The 12,654-nt window shown below is 42.8% G+C and overlaps 1 protein-coding gene across 1 annotated transcript in view; it reads left to right on the forward strand.

Moving 5' to 3' along the window:
* The first annotated feature begins 3,871 nt into the window (after nt 1–3,871).
* Nucleotides 3,872–12,654, forward strand: part of NPAS2 (neuronal PAS domain protein 2) — a 611,171-nt gene continuing 602,388 nt past the window's right edge. The window contains exon 1 of the mRNA XM_069204404.1: nt 3,872–4,339. Within this exon, the coding sequence (XP_069060505.1) occupies nt 4,158–4,339 (182 nt within the window). The 5' untranslated portion in view covers nt 3,872–4,157. The remainder of the gene's footprint in view (nt 4,340–12,654) is intronic.

The raw sequence follows: 12,654 nt of genomic DNA on the forward strand, positions 1-12,654 counted from the left end.
CTAGCAATAGGGTCATGCATGAGAGGAAGATACTAGTAAATGTCATAAGAACATCCACTGGGCCAGGGCTGGACTTTGCATCAGAGAGCAAAACAGAACATGCCCAGGTACCAAAACCGAAAGGTGATTCGCCACAATTTTCAGAAATCACAATTCAAGATGGGCAGAGGGTGAACTTTTGGTCAAATTGTGCCCAGTGATGCATTTTATCTTTTAACAATTAGCAAAACTGGATAGACTATTACATCTATATTATTTGTGCAATATTTAGTGGACTATCCGCTAAAGGAATTTGGAAGTAACTTAAATATAAAAATATCTTAAGGCTCATCAGTGAGGTTACGTAACCAATGGTGAGTGGTTGAGTGATTCTACTCTTACAGTAGTATTGCATAACCATTATGAAACTAGTCTTCTTTGACCACAAACCAGCCCCTATTTGCTACAAAATAGCCCATGTCAGCATTTTGAGCAAACCCTTCTTACACACATTCTCTTGCCATGCGACCATTCAGCATGACAGTGTGTTTGCTCGAGCCACTGGTCCATGAATTAGAGATAGTAACCTCAACCAGGCTTAGGGTCTTGCAAGTAGAGCGAGCTGCCTCTGGTATCTTTTGAGCCATGTGAATGGACCTTGCTCCCTAAACTCACCCTAATACCATGCAGTTAGACCTAGCTACTTAAGGTCACCATTTGCACTCGCTTTAGGGCCACGCAAATTCCAATTCAATTTATCAGAAATACACAATATAACAATACATAACACATTTTAAAGAACAACATAGTTAGGTACAACTCATAAATAGAACAAAAATAACATCATACATAAAAAACACACAACTTACAAATGTTACACAATTGACATTCTGTATATACGACAAACCTGATTCAGTAATAAAAATTTAAAAAAATCTGAAAAATTCAAAAATCTTGTCACAAGCCATTTTATTAAGTGGAAGTGTTAAACACTTACAGGCCTACAATACATATTGAATATTATTTTTTTTTTAATGTGGCCTTAGAAAGTGACAACAAGGAGTTTGCAACACAGGACGGACAAATATTACATGATTAAGGTCTTCAATATGTAACTGACATAATTCACAAATTCTCTCCTTTTTAGGGACTTTATTCCAAATGTCAGTAATAACACATAGGGGGATCAAGTCCATTCTTAGCAATAGGATCAAACTTTGGGTCCCACAAAGGAGATTCCAGGTTAAATAAGGCTGAGGTTTATGCCCAAGATTGCTCACTTGTCCATCTGATTTCACTGATTTAACTGGCACAAAGCAACATCTCTAGCCTGACTTATTTTACAGAGGGTTATTTTTATATTGCTCTTTGTAAGGGATCTAGGCATAAAAGAGCCTATGTTCAGGTCAATCCCAAAAGTTTCTTTAACCAACTCAAAAGACCACCTGAAGAAGGCACTATTATCTTTTTAACGGAGAAACATTTTACACTTAAGAGCTGCACGAAGTGCTCTCTCCTCTCCACCCAAAAGCGTGTTTCCCCATCTCATTACAAAGGCAAAAGTGTCAAGCTCCAGCTCCTCGGCTTGCGGCTCAGTCTGGGCTTGGCTTGCGGATGGGATTGGTTTAGCTTGCTTGGCACACCTTAGGCTGCACGTCCATTGGCTGCTCTTCTGCGCTGCTGCTTGTTGTGATGTCACTTCCACTTCCCATCCCTTCCAAAGAGTGTTAGCCATCTCCTCTATAATTCACAATTAGTCTTTTAGAGCGCAAAAACGACCTGCAGTCCGATTTGGATACTTAGAGGAAAACTCGCACAGAGGATGTTTTCAACTTCTATTATTCACATAGAAACTTTTAGATGCCATCTGATTTCCATTCAAGTACGTGTCCAAAAAGTATGAAGTTGACAAGCATGCGTCCATAAATCAGGAGCACAAGGGCCGCATGATTAGATCAAACTGCTGAAGGTCAACAAAGGGTCATGAGATTAGAGACTCGCTTCCTGCACTAGCTATAGGTCCATGTGCAGGGCTTTACGTGAGCTGGGTCCCTCTGGTTCTGAGACCCAGTAGTAATTAGAACAGACATTGAAACCGGTCCTTATTGGGCCGTATATGCACGTCCTTGGCTTTACTGGTAAATAACACTGATTGAATCCTGAACAAATAATGTTACGGTAATCCATGTCAAGGATTTAGTTTCTGTTTATGTTTCACATTTTACTTAGCTACTGTATTCCCTAGGAGTGCTAACTAGTTATAGGATGTTGTGTTTCACTTGTTTGATGCAGACTTTGAACTCATACGCCTTCAGGTGTTTATATAGGGCCACAATTGGGAGCTCTAGAACGGACTCTGAAGGCAGTGTGAGTTTCTCACATGGCTGTCAGTGGGTCAGAAAGGTGTTCAGAATGCATAGTCATTCAATCCTTGGCCTCCCTGCAGAGCACGGGGAGAAATGATCAAATATTCCAGTAGCAATTGTGATTTTGTACAAATGTGTGTAAAGGTGGTACACAGTTGTTGAAATATTGACAAGGCAAAGTAATAGAAAATACAGTGCTTACAGGTGAGTGGATGTGTAGTGTGTGTGGGTGATGAGGTGAAGGAGATGTGAGGAAGTGCACTGAGGAGAGGGTGAAAAGAGGGTGCTGAAGAGGAAAGCTTTGAGGTGTAACATATGCAGATGATGGATGAGTTGTGGAGAGAAAAAAGGTGGTGCATGTCTAACACAGAGTGAGCACAGGCCTCAATATTGTTTAATTCGCATTTAAGATAAAATTCAGAGTTGAAAGAGTTTCATTATTAACCATTTACAACACGTTAATTGTTACTGACTTATCTTGGACAGCTAACCCTCATTGACAAAAGCCAACAGTCCTGTCTGGTTTTAGGTGTTGTCACAGCCTCCCCAGCCCTGTAGCATTCACAAGAACACAACACACATGGTTCTCGTAGTTAACATCTTTACTCAGTGCACAACATTCAACTGAACAATCAAAATCCCAATACCTGTTAGAGACCACACCCTAAAACTTCCCAGATCAATTACGTAATGTCCTTCATATGTCTGCCCTAGTCTATGGGTCTTACAGTTCTAAGCAACCACAAGTGTATGTCACTTGTGTTATATACCTGGATGCAATAACAGAAAGCTGGGAAAGGAATCAAAATACCTGTCGGGTGGCACACTAAGGGAATCACAGAAATGTTGTTTACAAGTGAAAGCCACAACCTTAATTACACTGGGCACACCCGTGTTAGAGGAACTCCCACCCCCAATTTTTGCATCCCACTGAAAGCAATCGCCACGTGATTAGAGCTAGCTACCTGCACTCGCCATAGGCCCATGCAATTAGATTTAGATACTTAAAATTTGCCAAAGGGCCATGAACTTACAGCCTGCTACCGGCATTCACCAAAGGGCCATCCAATTAGCAATTCAATTAGAGCTAGCTACCTCCAATAGCCTTTGAGCCATTCGATTAGAGGTGGCAACCTGGACTCTTCATATGACCATGTAATTAAATTTAGGGACCTGCACCCACCATGTGCCACTGAAGTCAGTACCTGTACAAGATATAGGGCCATACTATCAGAGCTATGTTACAGCACTAGCTGGTAAGGAAAATATAGTGCACCTTTGATGGGTGTAACAGACTCAATGCGTTGCACAATGAAACAGGCCATACCTCAGAATTAGTCACCTGTATATAGCCACGCGTCTATGGAAGCAGAGCTAGTTATCTACCTAGGGAGCAGGGCCAAGGTGAAACGTTAAATTGTTGCATCTCAAACATAATATAGGCGCATTAGAGCTAGGTGCCAGCAGGAGCCTTAGAGCCACAAGAAGCATGCCTGTGTGCAGTGGGGCGCCAGCCACTGGGCCACAGATAAGAGCAAGGCGCCGCCAGCACTAGGGCCTTGCAGCTGAGCAAACACTAGCGATTCTAGCAGAAGAGGTCAGCTCAGCCCTGAAAAGAGCTGCAGTGAACAAGCGTGTGCTGTGCACGCGGAGGACGAAGCAGCCAGTGCAGAACACAGACAACCACCTCACCGCTGCTACCCTCCCGGCACTGGAGGAAGTGAGAGAGCACCGCGGCACGCAGCAGCGGCTCCTTTGCACCGTCCGCCCCAAAGCCCGCCGTTCTACTGCCAGGCTACCTCCTCCCGCGCCATGAACCGCAGCAGCCCCCCACCCGTTTACTGCCTCTCGCAGGCGGGGGAAAGGCGATGCGGGCAGAGCGGCGGCGGTGGGGCGGGCGGCTCCTCCTCCCCGCGCATCGCCTCTGCGGACAGCAGCAGCGGTAGCTGCGTGCAGCGGAGCCCCGGCACACCTGCCCACCGCAGCACCGGCAGGTAAGGGCTGACCCCGGGCTGGCTTGCAAGGTGTACTGCGTCACTAACAGCGTGAGCTAGAAGGCTTGAGATTTAGCGTGATGATATTTGTTTGGCAAGTTGTCGTAAAAGCTATAAGACTACAAGAGAAGTTAATAATGTCTAAGGCAAATGAATATCCTTGATTCTACCGCATTGGATAGCAAAAACAGATACTATAAATAATTTCTCTTTGGTGTTTCAGGGGGTTCCCTAGCAATTCAAAACGAACACTTTTGAAAACTTGATTTTCGAATGTGGTGGTCTCAGTAAAGAAGACCCGCTGCTGTGGGACAAGATGTGTGCACCATAAATGTAAACGTCTCCTACGCTAATTTAAGGATATTGTCTGAGGTGGCCTAGAAAACATCTGCACATCACTTATATTAAAGGAACACAGAGAAAGCAAGTAGTGACAAAGCCAGTAAGCCTGGCGTTTTCACAATATTGAGTTAATGGCATCGTTTTGTACTTAATTTTACATTCTTACAGTGGAAGAAGCTAAGGTATACAAGTATATTGGTGAAACGACGGGGATGCGTTTTGTGATTTAAAAAAATATATTTGTGTTTGCTGCTGTGCAGTCGTGCTTTTTTATCAGTAGTATGCCAAGGAGAAGGCACTTATTATTTGCAAGGAATTTGAAGGTACGTGAGGACATTATACAGGTAAAGACGTCAATTTTTATTGCAAAAAGAAAGAACATTCGCGCTTTACATAGCAGTGAACTCAGTGGGGGCTTTAGAAGTTATTTTAAAAGGGGGCACATTAAGGGCCACGGAGAAAACTGATAAGACTACCTATAATAGGCAAGTGTTAAGATTTTCCGCACACGTGTGTGTGCATATACGTTCAGTGGTGCTGGAACAAGTTTCAAATTAGGGGTGCTGGCGTCAGTTTTCAGGGGCGAAGCTTCTCGGGGGCGGTGTATGGGGTGTCACCCCTCCCCCTCATAATACATTTACTTTCTGGTAAAAAGTTGGGTTAGGGGGGCTTTCAGTCAGGTATGGTGAAGTGTCTGCCGGATTTCACCAGGAATTTTTACACACAATTAAAACGCACACACTTGCTCCCTTTATCTGTTTTGAAAGTCTTCAGTAATGTTGGCAAGTGTACAAAATACAGTGTTTTCCCTAGTTTAGTAGCCCTACCAATCTGAATGCCTGTCCCTTTCCACTGCCCCTCAAGCCCTTCGCATGCATTCTGCCTACGGATAATGTATTTCACTGTCACACATACATAACTAAAGTATGGTGTGATAATGCACCATCATTTACAAACAGCATATTTTCCACTGACATGGCCACAAAAGTTGCTCTTGCCCCCAGTTTTATCAATAAAACCATATAGTGCAGGGATGATAATGTGAGGAAATCGGTCTGAAGCAACTGATTACTATTTTCACATCACTAAGTAAAGCGTATCGATTTATTATGACCCTATCAAAATCTTTGTTTCCATGTCACTTCAGAATTTCAAAACAATGTTCTTCATTTGTGCTTCCCTAACTGCTGAGATATTATGAAATATTTGTAGCTATTTTACATTAAACTTAAATGTGGTGTTTTAAATAAAGCTGACGTCCTACAGGCTTTCCTCATACTGCCTGGTTCCCAGCAAGATTGTCTGATAGGTCCCTTTACAAAATCCTCTAACTTTGCAGTAAGACAAAGAAAATTAAACATCTATCTCCTTGTTAAAAGAATAAGCAGCAATTTGTCAAAAGGCATAGCCTCACATTTGGCCTCTGTCTTTGAACGCACAGCAAATTTGACACGATAATAATAACATTTAAAGGCATTTTTATTGTTAGTTCACCTTCTGAACCCCAGCATGGTTATTTTGGGGTGCTGCAGCACCCGCTGCACCTCTACTTCCGGCGCCTATATATATATATATATATATATATATATATATATATATATATATATATATATGCGTGTGTGTGTGTGTGCGTGTGTCTGTGTGTTAAATGTCCCATTCTTTCCCCTTTCTATTTCCTTCTTTCTCTAGTTCAATTTTTTATTTATGTTTTCTGGCATTCCCTCTTCAAACCTTTTCCTGACTTCATTTTCTTTTTAAACTGCTATCACCTCTACGTATCCTTTACAATTTGTGCTTTTTCTGTTTCTCCCTCTACAGTCCAGCCTTCACTTGCAGAATTAGGTCACACACTGGTTTCCCTTTTTTAAGCTGTTTTAGGAAATATTAGATGACAGGAACCCTTGATGGTCGACTGTCAATTAATATTAGATACTGGTCGCTGCATAATGAAAAGATCCTTGGCAAATGCCATAATAATAAATAAGAGAACAATAGCAAGTTGGAGGTGTACGCACTATCACTTTCCAGATACTACTCACAACTGATACAAGCTACAATCTTTGGCGATTATGATGAAAACCACTAATGCATACTGAATTGATCAGTGGACGCCATTTAGGGGTCACCAGGGGTCGCAACTGCAACCCCTGACACTGCCTTTGCAACCCTAGCCCCAGAGGCGGCAAATTCAGTGCCAGGAACACATGGGCAGCTTATAAACGTCAGTTCGAGCTCCACTCTGTTTTCTGTCAATTTCTTATTACACTAATAGTGAATAATAATAATGTAATTTTCAATACTAGTGCAATAAAAATGGAGTACAATACGCTAGAATATGCCCTTCTATGGCAGCTGAGGAAGTAAGTAAAAAGTGGTTTTAAGTGTATGTTGTGTGCCTACTTGCAGGTGAGAGTGTGTTTATATGGGAGTGTATGTAAGTGTGAATTTGTATGTATGTGTAAGTATGTGTGTATGAGTGAAAGTGGGGGGTCAAAGGGCATGTGTTGTCACTTTCGATACCACTGGTATTTCGGTGAATTGACGTCCATGAACTGATCCTCCAGACCCCCAACACACAGTGGTTTGTTATTTAGTTCGTTATTGTATTATGCTGTGTATTAACAGATGCAGGTTAGCACTGAAATTGTATACCAAATGACATGTTTTTAATTGCTGTCTGGCACAGTTCAGATTGCTGAAGACTATGATATTACTACGTCAAAGTTGATATTAGAACCAATAATATATGTTTTAAAAATGTAGCATATTAGAATCCTTAGGATGCTTAGTGGTGAGTGTGTGTCTCTAGGACACAGGGCAGATTTGTTTTCTTGATAAAGCATTTTATTAGTGTTTCACACTGAATGAAACAGTGTATTACCAAACTATACAAACAACAGGTGTACCCATACACTATCCCAACCACATCTGCCTACCCACAGGCACCACCACCATCTCTGCTAACCCACCCTCTTCCCACCACCAACAGCCACCGGGCCAGACATCCCACAGTACCACACCAAGCACCCATTCCTGGGAGTCCCCCTCACCACAAATTAGGGACTCCGGCCTAGCTGTACTATGTCCTCGGGGACCAAATTCTCTCGTACTTCATCGGGCACCTTCTGGCCTTGTAAATAGTTTTCTTCTGCTGGGCACATCTGTCCATGCCACCCTTCCATTAACCGAAGGTCTGAGGGGATGTGTTTCGTTAGTGCCTACCTATGTTCCTTTTAGAGATTAGGTATCCAAGTCTGACTAGCAGGCTTGTACTCCGGCCACCATCCCAGCCATCGATATTATCCAGCACTGCAGCACGATGGTCCAGTGGGAAGTATCCTCTCCAGGTGTATGTGTATTGTACTCCAGAAAGAGTCATTGGCTGGGTATTCCAACACTGCTCATAGGAAAGTGCCCTCCACATCATTGCAGAGCCAGCATGCAGCCAGTGGAGCTTTGCACATCCGCCACAACTTAGCCAGATAGTTGTATACTCTGACATGCAACTGCTTGCCGCCCACACCCACCTCAGGGCTCTGGGGCCCAACCTCAGCCCAAGTGGTTGATCGTTGAATGGGCTGCCTCCTCTGTTTTCTAACCTAGGCCTCGCCCTGGCCCTGTGGCTAGTGGCACATCAGTCTTTCCAATATAGGCCTCAGAAAGGGGCAGCTGTCTCCAAAACCTGGTTGAGCCCCATGTCCCGGAGGCACCGAATCCCACAGCGCTGGGCTTGACCCATGCTTTCTGAGCGTCAGGATCATTGAGGCGTGAGAGTAGGAAATCACCCTCCGCTCCTCACGGCCATCCTTTGGGGGCAGAGTGTGGCACACCTCAATGCACTAATACGTCGCCTCCACCAGGGATATGCTGGCACTGGCATTGATTCATGTAAGGGCCCGATGGTTCCATGGTCACGTTGGATTGTGGGGAAGGGAATTGGAGCTCTCCATCAAGTATCCACCATGTTGACTGCCAGACCAATACAGTGAGCAGTTGATTTTGCATTGTTTCTGGGCTGCAATGCAGTGCTGTCGGTGTGTATCCCTAGTTTGCTGTGTGGTGATTTAGTGAACCTAGGAAGCAGCAGAGTCTTGGTTTAGTGTTCCTAGGATGCTGGTCAGTGTAGTGGGGCACTGACTTGCTCACACATTGCATTTTATTGTGTTTGTACTCCAAAATGCAGTGTAGTGTGTTTGAGTCCCTAGAATGCAGTAGACTGTGGTGGGTGAGTTTTCCTGTGATGCTGCAGAAAGCAGTATCTATTAATGAGAATGTCTTGTTAAATAGATATATTTATCACAATCATATATAATCAAGACTCTCTATAAATATTCATGACAAAAGCGCTTAGTACTCACATGAAATATATATTGTGATAAAAACTAGTTCCTGTGCATAACACATGGTGTACATCCATACAGCCGAAATAAGTACAATGAATGATTTCATTTATGAGCCCTCAGGGTATGATCAACGGAGAAAAGACTTGTGTAACTCGAGATTCAAATGTATTCAATTCTCCATACTACGTAGAACATACCTGACCCCACATAGGATTAACAAAATGTTCCCCACGGCGTCTGCAACTTGCCCCTGATGTCATGAGGTGGATGCAGACTTAGTACATATGTTATGGAACTGTCGTTCCCTAGCCGCCTATTGGACAGGCATAGCAACAGCATTGGCAGACCTAACCGGACAGAACCATTGGCATACACTGGAACCGTGTATACTAGGCTTACATCCCTGGCCCCAAAGCTCTACAGTGACAACACACTTCACAAACTTGGCCGTACTATTCACAAAGAGACTGATAACACAAGGTTGGGAGTCCCAGCAGCCTCCACTAGTGACACAGTGGCGGGAGGAGGTTGCCATCTGAGGTCTAGCTGAAAGTTGGGCTTTACGTAGAGAAGAGTACAGAGGATTAAGCAAGAAACCCGTATCACTAGAGTGGAATACATTGTTGGAACAGTTCAAAGGACAGGGTGAGGACACGGAGTTGGAGTAACAAGTGTAGACTTCTAGAACAATTGTCCTGGGGGAGCTAGGTAGTAGGCTCTGGCCCCCCACAGTACAACAACAGCCTACAACACCCCATTATATTCGACTCAAGTTAGATGGGCCCTGCCCGTGAGTCAGCTTTTATAACGATGGTGGCATCACAATAGTATGTTGTATAATAATGCACATTGTATCCTATGACACTCCCTACACAGCGCTCCATAATAATCTCAATCATTAAAGGTGGCATCATTTGGTACAAAGTAGGGATAAGAGAGGGAATGTTTGTTTAAATTAAATTACATTGTCACTAGTATGCAAACTGAGTGAATGTAGCTTGGTCTGCTTTAAAAATTGTTGTGTTCTGTCCTGCTGAGTTATATTCTGTCCTGCTGAGTATAGTGTTAAGTCTGTATATTATTATGATGTAATTCTGTCACTCCTAAGAAAACAATGCAATAAAGTTTGTGTTAAAAAATAAAGCTATGATTAACAGTGTTTCAATCCCTTACTGATACGGACTAATCATCAGGGCAGTGTGAAGAAAAGCTAGAGACAGAGAAACTTGGTATGTTCATGGATGTTCCAGCAAAAAATACTAGATAGGTGAAGGTCTGAGACAATCAGGTCAAGGATGAAACTGGAAAATGTGCTGTGATCACAATGCTGCCATGTTGAAATATGTAAGGGCTACAACATAGTAAACTCTAGCTCCAGTTCACGAATTCATGAATAAGGACTCCTCAGTGAGTGAGAGAAATGGCAAAACAGCAATAAGCGTCTAATCTCAGACTGCCTTCCATGGCAGAGCTTCCATGGCCACATGGAGCTCCAAACCCTAGAAACTTTGTCTTCTCTGCCTAATCGCAGCAGGCAAGGTTTAGGAGCTCTATTTTGACCTTTCCCCCCTTCTGTGATGCTTGGATTTTTGCATTTTATCTCCTTACTTTTTTTCCTCTTTGCCCCTTTGGCCCAGCCAGACCGGCACCAGTCCTGAGGGATCAAGAGATCTGATTGTCTGGCAGCACAATGAAGAGAAATATTGTGACTGCCGTTTAAGGTTTGGGGAGTCCTGCTGGAGAAATAAACAAATCATGTAAAGGGGCAGAATAGGGATCCCCTGGCACTTCCCTCCCACCGAGCCAAATGGAAGACACTTTATTTTGTCTGTTTTTGTATTGAACTAAAAAGGGGTAAAGGGGTCTTAATGCACAACCTGTCTCTGCCTTCTATACTGTACTCTCATGCAGATACAAATTTGCAGCAGTCCATATATTATAATGGTTTTTCATTGGTTCCGTTTGTACTCTGGTTTCCTGTAGATACACATTTGTTGCAGTCTATACAATATAATGGTGTCTCAAGGTAACCGCAACATCGGGTGTGGTGTCCTCAGCATGGATTGTGCCTAGAGAAGCTGTGAATTTCCAAGTACCTTCTTCTTCATCTCGCTTGCGATTTGCAGAGATTAGTTTCTTCCTGTGGTAATACCTCATATATTTCCACATATGAGGCCACACATGTCTCATATGTGTGCACATAGAGAGCTTCCAAAAGAGTACTTCTTTGACATTTCTCTGGGGAATTCCCAATGCTGATCTTGCATATCATGATTTGTACAGAGACTCTATTCTGCCCCTCTGGAATAGTAATACTGAAAAACTCCGATACAAGAGACCCACACGTGGGTGTAGTAGACACTACTAAAAAAGCTCACACCCTTTAGAAACAATCTCAAATGATTTTACTAACCACCATTACTGGATTGGTGTTTAGCAGAGCTTGTTTGCAGTAAATACAATCCAAATCCATCGTGGCCTCAGACAAAAATGGAGACTAACAAACACCAAGTGCATCATCCACCAGGCCTATGCAGGGCACACCATTTCAAGATGATGGTGTCAGTGTTCACCCAAGGGTACAGAGTGCGGCACACCTAACAAACACTTATTTAAACATAAAAATTCAATAAGTAATTTCGAGGGAATCAAATGTCCACTTTTAATGTACGTTTGAAAAGTCCATTATTATTTGATAATTTGAATAGTTTTCTCATATGTTTGAAAACATCTCCATAATGGTATAACTCAAGCCTTGTTTGAAAACACCTCCATAGTGGTACAACTCAAGCCAACACGTGTTTCGTCATGGGAAATCTTCGTTCGAATCCCAAACGACTTCTTCAGGGCTCCTAATTTATAGGATTGACCAACTTTATACGTCAACAAACAGTGTTCATCAAATTCGATCTGGTAAGTAAGTTGTCGACTGAACTCCTTTATCACAGGGTCCACATCCTAATAGGCACGATTTTCCATATCCAATGAGTGATCGACCCACACATCAGCAAATATCAGGTATATAAACAATTCTCGACCTTCCAGATCGCATTTAGGGTAAATTCGCACTATGCTCAAATACCGAGGAGCAAGGAGACGCGAGTGCGCGACTCCAATGTCTCGCGTCTGTAGGATGTGGACCCTGTGATAAAGGAGTTCAGTCGACAACTTACTTACCAGATCGAATTTGATGAACACTGTTGTTGACGTATAAAGTTGGTCAATCCTATAAATTAGGAGCCCTGAAGAAGTCGTTTGGGATTCGAACGAGGATTTCCCATGACGAAAGACGTGTTGGCTTGAGTTGTACCACTATGGAGGTGTTTTCAAACATGGCTTGAGTTATACTATTATGGAGATGTTTTCAAACATATGAGAAAACTATTCAAATTATCAAATAATAATGGACTTTTCAAACGTACATTAAAAGTGGACATTTGATTCCCTCTAAATTACTTATTGAATTTTTATATGTTTAAATAAGTGTTTGTTAGGTGTGCCGCACTCTGTACCATTGTTTGTTGGGTTGTTTTAACCTGTAAGGGATGGGTGTGTTCCCTTATGCTGGCACCCTTTCTTTCTTTTGCTCTCATTAATGTTTGAATTGAATCTGTGCCATTTATGATCCTG

Source organism: Pleurodeles waltl, chromosome 8 (genome assembly GCF_031143425.1).
Source record: "Pleurodeles waltl isolate 20211129_DDA chromosome 8, aPleWal1.hap1.20221129, whole genome shotgun sequence".
Taxonomy (NCBI): Eukaryota; Metazoa; Chordata; class Amphibia; order Caudata; family Salamandridae; genus Pleurodeles; species Pleurodeles waltl.